The sequence below is a fragment of the Lolium rigidum genome, chromosome 7, assembly GCF_022539505.1.
Source record: "Lolium rigidum isolate FL_2022 chromosome 7, APGP_CSIRO_Lrig_0.1, whole genome shotgun sequence".
Classification (NCBI taxonomy): Eukaryota; Viridiplantae; Streptophyta; class Magnoliopsida; order Poales; family Poaceae; genus Lolium; species Lolium rigidum.
Window position 1 is genome coordinate 31,386,783 of NC_061514.1, and position 16,159 is coordinate 31,402,941.

Here is a 16,159-nt window from a genome sequence, read left to right on the forward strand (position 1 = left end):
ATTTCTCATTTTTTGTAGGCCTCATATGGTCGTACTTTTACTTCCCCTGGCAAACTCGAACTTTCGTAAAAATGGTCTTTATTCATATGTATGAAATACATATATGAAATACGTATGTGGAGTTCCCTAGAATTTCATGTGATTCAGTAAACAGAATATAGATTCCATGATGGCTAGATCGATCCGTAGGGATTGATGAAGAATGAGCTGATAATGAAATTTTTCTTTGATAAACAGGAAACTTAAGATTAAGATGCTCCGGAATGGAAACGAGGGAATGTCCACAATACCCAGATTTAGTCAGATCCAATTCGAGGGATTTTGCAGGTTCAGTAATCAAGCCCTAGCAGAAGAACTGATTGTTGGCACGGGTAAGAATCAAGATAATATGCACATGCAAAAAAAAATTTATTTTATTTTATTGTACTTAAATGGTATTTTTTTGAATTTTTAAAAGAACGAGTCATGATCTGAATATTACTACTGTAAATATGTGTTGCAGTGGCCTCGCTGCTTATTCTGCTTTATGTGTTGTGAATAAAAGAACTTAATGCCAGTATGTGACATGATCTGAACATTACTACTGTATATACATTCCGTTTGTTTCAGTGGACAAATCCTTCCTATGCGTAGTTACTAAGTTTACACATTTGCTCTATCCTCTGTGTGTTGCACGCACATTCATTCTCTGAACTCGTTTCTTCTTACAAGAACCTGAACAAAGCCGGCGACGGCGGCCCCGATGACGAACCAGGTCACGCCGGCCAAGACGACCCGGAGCTCGAAGCTGTTGACCACTTCCACAGCAGCCACGCCGCCGATGTGGTCCTCGATCAAGCCTCCGGCCATGTCCTCCCTGTTGTACCCGACAATCCCCGCGGCAACGATCCCCATCAGCAGCGGTGCCGTCAGGTCGATCCTTGCACGCCTCGTGGGCGCCCTCTCGCCGCTGGCTGGTCTACGCGGGCGGCTCTTCGACGGCGCGGCGGTCTGTGCATCCGGCGACGGGAACGAGGCTGAAGACGGCAGGTTCAGCTGCGGGGTCCAGTACTCGACCCGGCGGCGGGCGTGCACCGCCGACGCCGTCGTGCCTTCCGCTTTGCGCCGGGCGGCTGCCTCCTTGAGCCTCTCAGTCACGGGGTCGTCGGCGGCGGCTGAAGAAGGCGGGGGCGACCGTGGTGGGGGCAACAGGCGGAGAGGAGCAGGGACGGCTGCGGCGGCGGCGCCGGCCGGAGCTCTGAAGGGCCGCCAGTACCACCAGTTGGACAGGGACATGATGGTCTGGACCGCCGATGTCCTCGACTGCCGCGCTACCTCTGACTCCTGCACGCACCATCGACGAAATTAGCTCAGCTGAACGTGTGCAGAGCAGTGGCACTTGTCACTTTGTCAGTAGTCGATCAGGCGCGAGACGAGGCAGCTAGAATTGGGTTGAAATCAGTACCTCGGATTGCCTCGTGGTGGACCTTTGCTCCATCTCCTGGAACCTCGCCTTGAACTTTCTGACCTCGGCGAAGATGTCCGGCGACCCCGCCGCGTTGGCCTCGGAGACCCGGACTCTGCGCCGCGGCAGCTTGGACATGAGAAACTCCAGCGCCGCCAGGTCCGACCTCTCAACCATCCTGACCGACAAACACAACATAGGCAGAGAGATCAAATCAACCACGGATCCATGGTGGAGACAGCGAAAACATAATCAGAAAGTGGCTCGAATCGAATGGAAACATACGAGATGCAGTCGACGGGGCATGTCTGGATGGCGTCGGCGATGCGGTCCTCGGGGTCGGCCCACTGCGCGACGACGCGGGCGCGGCCGTGGACAGACTCGATGGCGAAGGTGCGGCCGGCGTGGAGCGCGCACTTGAGGCAGCCCACGCAGGCCACCTCGTCGACGAACACGGCGCGGCTCTCGGCCTCCGCGCCGCGCCACGACGAGTAGAGGGGCGCCCCGTGTACCCCTGGAACTCGGACCGCTTGGCCTGCTCCCGGTCGTAGGCCTGCCGCTGCGCCGGGTCCGACAGCAGCGCGTACACCTCGTTCAGCACCACCGCCATGTCGTGGGAGCCGCCCGCCGTGCCGGCCACGTCCGGGTGGCACCGCTTCTGGAGCGCCCGGTACGCTGCCTTGATCTCCGAGTGCGGCGACGACGGCTCCACCCCCAGCAGCGAGTACAGGTCGTACTCCGTCGCCCACGACGACCCGCGCCCCGCACCGCCGCTAGAGCTCGATGACGACGACGACGACCCGCCGGTGCTGGTGGACGCAGCCTGGCATCGGTGGTGGTGGCGGGACGAAGACCTGGAGCCGAAGGACGGCTTGGGGTTGCCGAGGGAGACGACGGTATTGAGGAGGAGCGCGGGCATGGCTGCTCCTGGTATGCACTGCTCTGCTTTGCTTGATTGGATTTGCCGCTGCCTCCCGGTCTCGACTGGTGGGAGAAGCTTCAGCAAGGCGATGCGTACACGACGTTGTGGAGCGAGATTTTTTGCTGCTGCTTTGGAACTTTTTGCTCTGCCTTTTACTTCTGCCCACGTAGGTAGATAGCACCGCCTGCGCTACTGATATTTTGGGCCACCGTGGCTAGGATCCAGAAAAAAAAGGACGACTTCCTGTAATCTGAATGAGAAATAAACCCGGGAGGTGACAGCTCCATGTCCATGATTTCGTCAGCAAGAAAATGAGATGTTCAGTACTACTTGGAAGGAAAAACCAAACGCTTTCAGCGGCTAGAGAACGAGCCTGAAAAGAAGGAATACCTGATATGTCATCCCATCATGGCAGCTGTATTTCTACAAGCCTACGGCCATGAACCAGGCCAGCTTGGGGTTTGCATCTTCTCTCATAAAGACTAAACAATATACTAGTTCGTATCATGTCAGGAACCGAGCATTGCTAGACAAGTTGGAGTGACAAGAGACTTTGCAACGAATCTGCACTAAAATGCACTGTGGCTATACAAGAGCTAGAGTTATAATATTTACACAGAGGCCCATTGTTTTCCACCCTAGCAAATCATGGAAAGCAAATGGCACGGCAATCATGCCTGGTATGATATGATGACACACCCGTAACTTCAAACAGATGTCCCTAACCTATTTTCATGGCCTGAATATTTTCATCGTTCTGGATACTTGTGTCCGGCAAAATGGACACCGTGACACCGAGCTCGAGCATCTATTACACAGGACATGGCCGCATGGTATTAGAGTCATATTGACCTCGGAATTCAGGCAGACACGGCATGACCATGCAGACTTGGCAACATCAGCTTCTTTGACTGCCGACTCAGCTTTCTCCTACAGTGGTAGTTCAAACAGTTTTCAGTGTCATATGCAAGCATATGCAGAAGTGCATTCAGTTGGAATTCATAAGAGTGACTCTATAATGCCAGCTAGGCAGCTTACAATATGCTATGCAGCGCAACAGTGAAGTTTTTCTACCTAGAGTACTACTATATTTATCACATTATGAAATGATGAATTTCCCGGTCGGTGAGATGACATCCCAATGAAAATATTGTGTGATAAAAATCCTGGTGAAAATCTCGTAAAAACATGGTACACAAGAACAAAGGCCGTGTCTTATAGAGATGACTGACGAGACGCTACCGAGTAAGAAATGCATCAAGAGATATTGAAGTGAACAAACCTGCTCCATCAATAGAGCCACTTGAGATTCTTTAAGTTGGTCTTGCAAGGTAAGAGTAGTCTGTAGCGAGTGTTTCCTTCTCGGCATCCATCCTTACCCCTGCAGCTGAAAGCATATCGTGGACTGCTCGCACCAGCTCGGTGGAAGATACTTTGCCGTATTCAAGCCCGAGCAGCTCTGTAAACGTAAATCTACTTTATGGCAACAATTCAGCTTGCAAAGAGTAGAGACTGCACAACAAAGGAAACTAACCATATCGCCTGCGACCTCGGTTCTACCAGCGATGGACGACCGGCCCGGTGGTCCAGCTTCTTCCACTCTACCACCATCCGAGTTGGAAAGGTGCGGAAGAGAGGTCAGCCATTGAAACGCTCTTAAACGAGTAAACCTGATCGGAGAGTAGCATGCGAGTCTCGCCGGGAGCTGTCTCCATCGGAAACCTGTAAAGTGCTTGGCCGGCTGATGGCCTTACATCTTCGGGGACCCTACCGTACCTAAGCTTTTCCCCCTCTTTTCCTGTCTTCCATGCCACAACTTCTCCGCTATAGAATGGTCTTAAAGGAAGGAACTGTACACGACGAGCATCTTGTGATAATAACTCTGCTCCCGGGGAACCAGAGCATACCTTCCTTCGCGCTTCGAAACTCCAATGTCGGTGCCTAGATGGAGTATTTCAAGCACTTCTTTCTCCGAACCATCCGGGCATGCAAATATCGAAGCAATAGGCAAGATTACTGGTGCCCCTAATCTATGGCTCACGACAATTCCAACAACGTCATGTATTGTCAAAAAACTTGGGGGCTCTGCAATTAGAATATGACCCGTGGATTTGTTGGCAAAATAAATGCTTCGGTGCTTTCCGTTGCTTGACCATTCCGGAATAGAAGGATGCTGAGCAGTCCTTGTAACATCTTGAAGATTGGGAAGCATAAGAAAGCGAGTATGGACATGTTTAACAAGCTGCAGATTCTGTGATATATCCTTCGAGTATAGTTTCTATCTGCACTATATTGAGGGCTTCAAAAGAAGGGAAATGATTGGTTATACCGATCATCACAATCCTTAATGCATCATGCAAAGATTTACTGAGTAGCTTCGCTTTTATTATATCCAAGGTAAGCTGAGCCAATGCTGTCCAGAACCTGAAGTGCTTCTTTTCCATCAAGTTCCCGACAAGGGAAAATTTAAGTTAATTTGAAATAGAAAATCAATTAAAATTGCTTCCACAATAATCTAACTGGCAACAAAGTTTTAGAACCCATTAGAGAAGTGTACCTCCGTAATGACATCCGAGAGTTTCTTTATGCCCAAGGCCTTGCAAATGTTCCGAGGAAGATCCGGGTGAGCAAACCTTATCCTGGATGTATTTATATTACTCAAGCAAATGAGAACCATATGGGTCAATATACACACATGATGTAGCCGAGACAAGCCTGCAGCCATCATCCGGTATTACAGAATCAAAAAGCCCTTCCGAACCATCCGAGATAGCCTGGTTGACTCCCGAAGACATGTAGTCCAAGATTTCCATCACTGCGCGGAGTTCATTTGGGTTCAGGCGCTGGTAACCACATGCCTTTTGGATATCTAGAAGAAGCTCCTTTGCGTAGGAGTTTGTAAGACTTTCCTGCATCCCAATTTCTCTAAGAATGGAGACGAGATGGAAGATACGAGACTTGGAAGCTCGAAAGCAAAAGGTGACATGTTGATAGTCGGACGAGCAAAAAGTGAGTTTGGCGCCGTCGCCAAGCGTCCAAAGTCTTAAGTCGCGAATATTCACGCGAGCGCACGCGCTATATCTATCCATGTGTCCAGTTATCCAAGTCATCTAGGGGTAGGAAGAGACCTCCCCTTATAAGGTGGTTTAAACCATTCTAAGTTAGCGAGGTGGGACTAAAATCTTGCCAACCAGTCCGGACATGTTCCACTGAAAATAAGTAACTTGAATCTAGCCCATTCTAACACAAGGCCCATATAAAGATTCCAGATGGGCATTAATGGCTCATGCATGTAATCGATGGACATGTGTGGGCGTTTCTCTTTTGCTAGCTCTGCTTTACACTTCCACTAAACAAGAAGCTAGTCTACTTACATATGCCTCAACAAAGAGTCAAAATGCGGATGGGTAGACATAATATATCCATCCTCCATTTCGGTTTCTGATCCATTCTCTCAAAAGTCTCATGTGTGTTTTGTGCATGTTGCCTATACATACACCATGAGGTCACATCGATCTCGGGGTCATGAAACCATGCACCATACACGTAGAAATCAGCCAACACCCTCATGTATCCATACACACACTCACCTTTTTATAACCTTTTTTTTTTTTGCATCTAGAACATTTCCACCATGCTAAAAGCGGTGCCTGGCAACTCTACATGATATGTCTTTGTCGTCGGCGACGCATTCACGGTTCAACATATTTGATTTACAACCTTTGTTCGCATCTCTCGGACACCACATGATGGTCTACATTTCCATCTCCACTACATGTTGCAACTCACAACTTATGATCAAAACTTGTATTGCTTTCCTGCGGGACTTGCATGCTTATTGTATTGTGCTAAAAGACCATTTTTGTAACATGTTGCAAAAGCTGCTTTTCCAGTTCAAATTTCATTTTAAGAGTGTACTACTTAGAACTAGCCATATTCGCCTACGCTGGGCGGGCGCCCTAGCACGTCGACACAACGATGAGATGACACATAAAATAACAGGTAGTATCTATCATTTCGTGACACATAAAATGGTGGACACCTAAACCCTAAACATAAGCGTTGGATATCTAAAAGTACAAGTCTAGAAAAACCTAAATTTCCAAGAGCCCTTCCAATGCCACCGAACTCAACTTGATTGAACTATGAAATCTTGAGACAACCAAAAATAGTAAGAGCATCTCCAGTCGTGTCCCCCAAAGCGTCCCCTGAAGATTTTGAGGTGCGCCGGACATATAACTGGCCCCAGTCGCGCACCCCAAAGGGCCTTTCCGCCCGACGCGGTCCAATACGGTGTCCGGCGCCCCGAGGCCATCCCCGCTTCACAGGGGACGCTGCGGGCGCGCCAGATAGAGCAAAAAACGAGGCGGGGAGTGACGGGTCTGACGCATCATTGACACATGAAGGAAATTTAATTAGTCTCCCGCCACATCACACCCTCCAGCCACTTCTCACCGCCAGCCACACATTTCTCTCCCCAGCCAAAAGATTCATATTTGTCCCTCTCCCGCTGATTCATTTCTCCTTCCCGCCGCCGCTACTCTCTCCCAGCCAGACAGCCGTCACCAATCATAGCCATGGCGTCGGCAATCCCCAAAAAACTGGCCAAGGACACCAAGCCACCAGGCAAGGAGGCAGCAAAGAAGGGGCCGAAGGCGCCCTTCGCGAAGCCGCGGAAGGCGCCGACACAGAAAGTGAAGCCGGAGTCGTGGACCAAGGAACGTTGGCAGGAAAGACTGCCCGCGGCACCGGTTGTCGACGGTGGAGCGGAGGGACCGGCGGGTGGTGGAGCAAGCGAGGAAGACAGCACCATCGCTTGCGCAGCAGAAGGCCGCACTGGCCGCGTGTGCCACTGCGATTGCCGAGAGCCCATTGAGTTGTTCGACGAGCGCGTACATACCAGGGGAGGAGCGTCAGCGACATCGTCGGCCACTGCATCGACCAGTACAATAGCAGGCGCGTCCACGTCGACCAGTACACCTGCGTCGGCAAGACATCGGCATAGGTGTCGCCTACGGAGCATCCAGACCACAATGAGGTCGTCGTGCTCGACGTGACAACATCGACTCAGGATGTGCCGTCGTCGTCGCCGAACTTCTTCTTCTAAATAATGTTCAGTTCGTACCCCGCTCTGTAATATGATTGCGTCCAGTACTTTGACCGCGACTACTTTGATTGCGATGATTTCGGTGGGAACACCTGCTTTTGAATGTGAACTATTTGAATTTATGTTTGGGGTTGGTTTTAGGGGACGCGACTGGGAACGGACGCGCCCCAAATGCGGCACGAGGCGGCAGCTTCCCCCATTCGATCAATCAGGCACCTTTTGAGGAATGCGACTCGAGATGCTCTAAGAGAAAAATCATCATAGTTTGTATAATAGCAAATAAGTAGGAAGTGTTGAGCAATCAAGTAAGGAACCCGCCTAGGAACACATACGAAGTGTTGAGGAATCAAATAAGGAACCCGCCTATCCTAGGCGGTGTCCATCTCTTTCCAACCCCGCACCACCGTAGATGATACCTGGAAGTGACATGATGGCGCCTCCCTGGTCACTTCAGGGGCGCACCAATGGCAAGCGAGTTGCTAGGGATGTTCTCTGTGTACATCTCCATCCTCAAGCTTGTCCAGACACGGAAACCAGGTCCGTGGCAGCGGCAGCCTCCTCCCCTTGGGCATCTTTCTTCTTCAATTCATAGCGATATATATGATATGAGTTGTTGTCGGCGATCATGTTCATGCTTGGCAATGATCCACTCAAAATCGTGTGTTTTTGTGTAGCGTGTGTATTCTATGTGTGGGAACGGAGAGAGATTGATTCTAGGATTTATCTTTTGTATACATGGTCATAAGGTGTCCTGGTTTCATTCTCCATTACAAAAAAATATATTGGAGGATGGGCTGCTACTTGGACTCTTGGAGACGGCCAGCTCAGCTGACGGATTCCTACTTTGGGCGGGAAAGGGTACAGAACGAGCTACCTAGCTAGGTACGCGTGACCTAGAGCCCGTCAACTTCACGTACGTGCATGTGCTCATGTATAACCCCCCCCCCCCTCTATATCTACGGTTTCCAAGCTAAGGGAGAAATGAAACCACATCGGCCATTTCTGTCACACTCTCCCCCGACGAGTCTGTCACCCACCGCCTCCGTCTGCGGATAACTTGGGCCGCCCCCACTAAATCGGCTCTAGATCCGCCACGTACAAGCCCCATACTGGCCAGCAAAATGTGGTTGGTTAAGTGGTCGCATTGGGATGGATTTTCCGCCTAGCCGCGAAGCGGGGCATCATCGTCGGCGATCCGCAGTGAGGCATCATCACCGGCATCCACGCCGCGCCTTCCTCCACAGAGCACCGGGCTCGCGCATTCGAGGTCGTGTGCCTCTACGACGCCCTCTCCTGCTGCCATGCGATGTCTCCTACATGCATGGACGGGGTTTCCTAGACGTGTTGCCGCCCGAGCGAACGACGTTGAGGCAAGAAGCTCATGAGCAAGCACGCGAGCTCCCCTTTCGTGCCACTGCGCATTCACCCAGCGCTCCCACCCACCGGCGTGGATGTAGAATCCTCCGACAACTATGCAGCCCTCGCCGTCACAAAGCAATAGATCGCGACCACCATCGTCTCCACTATGCAGTCCAGCAAGCTTGAACATGGACCGAGCTGGGTCTGGGTGGTCTTTTTTGTTTTCCTTTCTTTTAGTTGAGCTCTTTTTTTCCAGAGGAAGTTTGGTTTAGTTTTGGAAGGAGCTGGACCATGCGAAGCAGCATCAGAATGGAGCCGAGCTAGCGTTCTGTGTAAAGAGATGGTCGGCCGGATTATTGATTGATTCATTGATTCATTTGGACCTCTATCTAAGCTTAGTAATCCATCCGTCCGTAAAAAGGTGTTGGAAATTTGTTTAGATTTAGATATATCTTTTAAATTTAGATAAACTCGCAGCTTTTTTTTTATGGAGGAGTCGTAGTAGTTAGCTTATTAACCAATAAAGTGTAGGTTTCTTTTATTTATGTCGAAGAAGAAAAAATTCTTAAGACTTTTGCTTGAATTAGCTATATATATATATATATATATATATATATATATATATATACGGGAGTTACGGGACGATTTGTTGTTTGTAGGTAGGTTAGTATAGTAGTACGTGAGAGCTGTGTTAGTGGCGAGAGAGCTAATTAAGCAAGTTTGAAAATCAAACGACGTACGCAAGAAAATGGCTACCGAATAGCAAAAAAAGAAAAAGAGAAAAGAAGCCATCGCGAATGAGCCAGAGCCCATCCATCCGCGCGGAGGGGAAGTTTGGACTCGAGAAGGTGGGCCGGATCGGATTATTGACTCGAGAAGTTTTTCTTTTCTTTTCTTTTGACGATGACGACGAAACACGGCTAGTAATTAGCGTCGTAGTGCATACACGCTGAAACGGACCTGCAGTAAAGTTGAGTGCATCAACTTGTCCGATCGATGGACCTGCATGCACACGAGTGTTTGCTTTTTTATCCATCCAATCAAACCGACATATGCTAGTTTTCGTAGCACTTTGTGAGGGAAAGAGTACAGTACGAGCTACCTAGTGACCTAGAGCCCGTCGACTTCACGTACGTGCATGTGCCCATATATCTTCCCCACCGCGACCTTTAAGGGGTAGAAATGCAGCAAACCGCATCGGTCATTACTATCACACATTCCCCCGTCGATTATGTGACCGACCGCCTAAGTCTCCGAACTACTCGGGCCGCCCACACTAATTAAATCGGCTCTAGATCCACCGCATCCAAGCCCCGTACTGGCCACCAAAACGTGGTTAGTCAACTGGTCCCCCCGGGATGGATTTTGCACCTTGCGGCAAAGTGGGGCATCATTGCCGGCGAGCCACACCGCGCCTTCCTCCCTCGAGCACCGGGCTCGCGCATTCGAGGATGTGTGACTCGATCTATGACGCCCTCTCATGCTGCCATGCATCGTCTCCTACATGCATGGGGAGGGTTCCAAGGATGTGTTGCCGCCCGCGCGAACGACGTTGAGGTGAGAAAGTTCAAGGGCCATATATCACGTGAGCTCTCCCCTCATCCAGTGCCACCGCGCATACACCTAGCGCTGATTCCACTCACCGGCGTGGAGGATGAATCCTCCGACAACTATGCAGCCCTCGCCGTCACAGGGCGATAGCTCGCGACTTGCAGGTCACACGCACCGCTCGCTCGCCGCAATCGCCTCCGGTGTCTCGGCTGGGCCAGAGCAGGAGGAAGCATATATAAAAGGACCCAGATAACACGTGGCGACGAGATGAAAAAAGGAAAGGCACATAATTAATGTAGGGAATAAAATCTCCAAGATTCGGCTACAAAATAGAAAAGTAAATAGTGAAGCACGTTTTTTTTTGTTTGTGTCGATCGAGGAAAATAGTCCTTGAAATTTTTTGCTTTAATTTGCTATATATACGGGATGATTTGTTTTTGTAGCTAGGTCTCAAGAGTAGGTGAAAATGAATAGACCTCGTACGTACCCAAGAAAAGGGCTAGCAAAAAAAAGAAAAAAGAGAAAAGAAGCCATAGTGAATGAGCGAGAGGCATCCTCCATGGTGCGCGCGCGTGTTTGAGGAGATCGACGCGTGCGTGCGTACGTCATCCATGGATGGACCCGCGTGCGCAAATGAACCAACGATGGATTCGCTTCGCCAGCTCAGATGGGGGATCCTTGGTGGAAGAAATTAACGGACATGGCCGACGCGCGCTGCGCGGAGCACCTGCTGGCTGCGGACACATTTCCTACCCCGGCCACGCACTGCACGTGCACGGATCGATCGCGTCTCTGCTCAGGTGCACGATGTAGCAGGCCAACGATCCGAGACCCCGACTCTGCGCCGCGGCAGCTTGGACATGAGGAACTCCAGCGCCGCCAGGTCCGACCTCTCAACCATCCTAATCAACACAGATAGATCAAATCAACCACGGATTCATGGTGGAGTGGAGACTGATAAATCATCAGAAAGTAAAAAATAGCAAGGCTCGAATGGAAGCATACGAGATGCAGTCGACGGGGCACGTCTGGATGGCGTCGGCGATGCGGTCCTCGGGGTCGGCCCACTGCGCGACGACGCGGGCGCGGCCGTGGACGGACTCGATGGCGAAGGTGCGGCCGGCGTGGAGCGCGCACTTGAGGCAGCCCACGCAGGCCACCTCGTCGACGAACACGGCGCGGCTCTCGGCCTCCGCGCCGCGCCACGACGAGTAGAGGGGGCGCCCCGTGTACCCCTGGAACTCGGACCGCTTGGCCTGCTCCCGGTCGTAGGCCTGCCGCTGCGCCGGGTCCGACAGCAGCGCGTACACCTCGTTCAGCACCACCGCCATGTCGTGGGAGCCGCCCGCCGTGCCGGCCACGTCCGGGTGGCACCGCTTCTGGAGCGCCCGGTACGCTGCCTTGATCTCCGAGTGCGGCGACGACGGCTCCACCCCGAGAAGCGAGTACAGGTCGTACTCCGTCGCCCACGACGACCCACGCCCCGCACTGCCGCTAGAGCTCGATGACGACGACGAACCGCCGGTGCTGGTGGACGCGGCCTGGCATCGGTGGTGGTGGCGGGACGAAGGCCTGGAGCCGAAGGACGGCTTGGGGTTGCCGAGGGAGACGACGGTATTGAGGAGGAGCGCGGGCATGGCTGCTCCTGGTATGCACTGCTCTGCTTTGCTTGATTGGATTTGCCGCTGCCTCCCGGTCTCGACTGGTGGGAGAAGCTTCAGCAAGGCGATGCGTACACGACGTTGTGGAGCGAGATTTTTTTGCTGCTGCTTTGGAACTTTTTGCTCTGCCTTTTACTTCTGCCCACGTAGGTAGATAGCACCGCCTGCGCTACTGATATTTTGGGCCACCGTGGCTAGGATCCAGAAAAAAAAGGACGACTTCCTGTAATCTGAATGAGAAATAAACCCGGGAGGTGACAGCTCCATGTCCATGATTTCGTCAGCAAGAAAATGAGATGTTCAGTACTACTTGGAAGGAAAAACCAAACGCTTTCAGCGGCTAGAGAACGAGCCTGAAAAGAAGGAATACCTGATATGTCATCCCATCATGGCAGCTGTATTTCTACAAGCCTACGGCCATGAACCAGGCCAGCTTGGGGTTTGCATCTTCTCTCATAAAGACTAAACAATATACTAGTTCGTATCATGTCAGGAACCGAGCATTGCTAGACAAGTTGGAGTGACAAGAGACTTTGCAACGAATCTGCACTAAAATGCACTGTGGCTATACAAGAGCTAGAGTTATAATATTTACACAGAGGCCCATTGTTTTCCACCCTAGCAAATCATGGAAAGCAAATGGCACGGCAATCATGCCTGGTATGATATGATGACACACCCGTAACTTCAAACAGATGTCCCTAACCTATTTTCATGGCCTGAATATTTTCATCGTTCTGGATACTTGTGTCCGGCAAAATGGACACCGTGACACCGAGCTCGAGCATCTATTACACAGGACATGGCCGCATGGTATTAGAGTCATATTGACCTCGGAATTCAGGCAGACACGGCATGACCATGCAGACTTGGCAACATCAGCTTCTTTGACTGCCGACTCAGCTTTCTCCTACAGTGGTAGTTCAAACAGTTTTCAGTGTCATATGCAAGCATATGCAGAAGTGCATTCAGTTGGAATTCATAAGAGTGACTCTATAATGCCAGCTAGGCAGCTTACAATATGCTATGCAGCGCAACAGTGAAGTTTTTCTACCTAGAGTACTACTATATTTATCACATTATGAAATGATGAATTTCCCGGTCAGTGAGATGACATCCCAATGAAAATATTGTGTGATAAAAATCCTGGTGAAAATCTCGTAAAAACATGGTACACAAGAACAAAGGCCGTGTCTTATAGAGATGACTCGACAGACGCTACCGATAAGAAATGCATCAAGAGATATTGAAGTGAACAAACCTGCTCCATCAATAGAGCCACTTGAGATTCTTTAAGTTGGTCTTGCAAGGTAAGAGTAGTCTCGTAGCAGTGTTTCCTTCTCGGCATCCATCCTTACCCCCGCAGCTGAAAGCATATCGTGGACTGCCTGCACCAGCTCAGTGGAAGATACTTTGCCGTATTCAAGCCCAGCAGCCTGTAAACAGTAAATCTACTTTATGGCAACAATTCAGCTTGCAAAGAGTAGAGACTGCACAACAAAGGAAACTAACCATATCGCCTGCGACCTCGGTTCTACCACCGATGGACGACCGGCCCGGTGGTCCAGCTTCTTCCACTCTACCACCATCCGAGTTGGAAAGGTGCAGTAAGAGAGGTCAGCCATTGAAACGCTCTTAAACGAGTAAACCTGACTCGGAGAGTAGCATGCGAGTCTCGCCGGGAGCTGTCTCCACCGGAAACCTGTAAAGTGCTTGGCCGGCTGATGGCCTTACATCTTCGGGGACCCTACCGTACCTAAGCTTTTCCCCTCTTTTCCTGTCTTCCATGCCACAACTTCTCCGCTATAGAATGGTCTTAAAGGAAGGAACTGTACTCGACGAGCATCTTGTGATAATAACTCTGCTCCCGGGGAACCAGCGATACCTTCCTTCGCGCTTCGAAACTCCAATGTCGGTGCCTAGATGGAGTATTTCAAGCACTTCTTTCTCTCGAACCATCCGGGCATGCAAATATCGAAGCAATAGGCAAGATTACTGGTGCCCCTAATCTATGGCTCACGACAATTCCAACAACGTCATGTATTGTCAAAAAACTTGGGGGCTCTGCAATTAGAATATGACCCGTGGATTTGTTGGCAAAATAAATGCTTCGGTGCTTTCCGTTGCTTGACCATTCTGGAATAGAAGGATGCTGAGCAGTCCTTGTAACATCTTGAAGATTGGGAAGCATAAGAAAGCGAGTATGGACATGTTTAACAAGCTGCAGATTCTCGTGATATATCCTTCAAGTATAGTTTCTATCTGCACTATATTGAGGGCTTCAAAAGAAGGGAAATGATTGGTTATACCGATCATCACAATCCTTAATGCATCATGCAAAGATTTACCGAGTAGCTTCGCTTTTATTATATCCAAGGTAACCGAGCCAATGCTGTCCAGAACCTGAAGTGCTTCTTTTCCATCAAGTTCCCGACAAGGGAAAATTTAAGTTAATTTGAAATAGAAAATCAATTAAAATTGCTTCCACAATAATCTAACCGGCAACAAAGTTTTAGAACCCATTAGAGAAGTGTACCTCTGTAATGACATCCGAGAGTTTCTTTATGCCCAAGGCCTTGCAAATGTTCCGAGGAAGATCCGGGTGAGCAAACCTTATCCTGGATGTATTTATATTACTCAACAAATGAGAACCATATGGGTCAATATACACACATGATGTAGCCGAGACAAGCCTGCAGCCATCATCCGGTATTACAGAATCAAAAAGCCCTTCTGAACCATCTGAGATAGCCTGGTTGACTCCTGAAGACATGTAGTCCAAGATTTCCATCACTGCGCGGAGTTCATTTGGGTTCAGTGCGCTGGTAACCACATGCCTTTTGGATATCTAGAAGAAGCTCCTTTGCGTAGGAGTTTGTAAGACTTTCCTGCATCCCAATTTCTCTAAGAATGGAGACAGATGGAAGATACAGACTTGGAAGCTCGAAAGCAAAAGGTGACATGTTGATAGTCAGACGAGCAAAAAGTGAGTTTGGCGCCGTCGCCAAGCGTCCAAAGTCTTAAGTCGCGAATATTCACGCGAGCGCACGCGCTATATCTATCCATGTGTCCAGTTATCCAAGTCATCTAGGGGTAGGAAGAGACCTCCCCTTATAAGGTGGTTTAAACCATTCTAAGTTAGCGAGGTGGGACTAAAATCTTGCCAACCAGTCCGGACATGTTCCATCGAAAATAAGTAACTTGAATCTAGCCCATTCTAACACAAGGCCCATATAAAGATTCCAGATGGGCATTAATGGCTCATGCATGTAATCGATGGACATGTGTGGGCGTTTCTCTTTTGCTAGCTCGCTTTACACTTCCACTAAACAAGAAGCTAGTCTACTTACATATGCCTCAACAAAGAGTCAAAATGCGGATGGGTAGACATAATATATCCATCCTCCATTTCGGTTTCGATCCATTCTCTCAAAAGTCTCATGTGTGTTTTGTGCATGTTGCCTATACATACACCATGAGGTCACATCGATCTCGGGGTCATGAAACCATGCACCATACACGTAGAAATCAGCCAACACCCTCATGTATCCATACACACACTCACCTTTTTATAACCTTTTTTTTTTTTGCATCTAGAACATTTCCACCATGCTAAAAGCGGTGCCTGGCAACTCTACATGATATGTCTTTGTCGTCGGCGACGCATTCACGGTTCAACATATTTGATTTACAACCTTTGTTCGCATCTCTCGGACACCACATGATGGTCTACATTTCCATCTCCACTACATGTTGCAACTCACAACTTATGATCAAAACTTGTATTGCTTTCCTGCGGGACTTGCATGCTTATTGTATTGTGCTAAAAGACCATTTTCGTAACATGTTGCAAAAGCTGCTTTTCCAGTTCAAATTTCATTTTAAGAGTGTACTACTTAGAACTAGCCATATTCGCCTACGCTGGGCGGGCGCCCTAGCACGTCGACACAACGATGAGATGACACATAAAATAACAGGTAGTATCTATCATTTCGTGACACATAAAATGGTGGACACCTAAACCCTAAACATAAGCGTTGGATATCTAAAAGTACAAGTCTAGAAAAACCTAAATTTCCAAGAGCCCTTCCAATGCCACCGAACTCAACTTGATT

The 16,159-nt window shown here is 49.5% G+C and overlaps 1 protein-coding gene and 1 pseudogene across 1 annotated transcript; both read right to left on the minus strand.

Annotated features, from left to right (window-relative positions):
- Nucleotides 1-561: 561 nt before the first annotated feature.
- On the minus strand, nucleotides 562-12,174 carry LOC124674560 (chaperone protein dnaJ C76, chloroplastic-like). Its single transcript, XM_047210604.1, has 4 exons — nucleotides 11,920-12,174; nucleotides 11,389-11,871; nucleotides 1,445-1,622; nucleotides 562-1,323 (listed from the first exon to the last, which is right to left on the minus strand). The coding sequence occupies exons 1-4, from the start codon at nucleotides 12,018-12,020 to the stop codon at nucleotides 682-684; spliced, it is 1,404 nt and encodes a 467-aa protein (XP_047066560.1). The 5' UTR covers nucleotides 12,021-12,174; the 3' UTR covers nucleotides 562-681.
- Nucleotides 12,175-12,565: 391 nt separating this feature from the next.
- LOC124676118 lies at nucleotides 12,566-14,270 on the minus strand (annotated as a pseudogene).
- Between the last annotated feature and the right edge of the window lie 1,889 nt (nucleotides 14,271-16,159).

Coding starts and splice junctions, on each gene's coding strand:
- LOC124674560 (XM_047210604.1), bottom strand. CDS start 12,020: ATGCCCGCGCTCCTCCTCAATACCGTCGTCTCCCTCGGCAACCCCAAG. Junction 11,872..11,919: donor CACCACCGATGCCAGGCCGC/GTCCACCAGCAC, acceptor CTCTAGCGGCAG/TGCGGGGCGTGGGTCGTCGT. Junction 1,623..11,388: donor TGCCCCGTCGACTGCATCTC/GTATGCTTCCAT, acceptor TTTGTCGGTCAG/GATGGTTGAGAGGTCGGACC.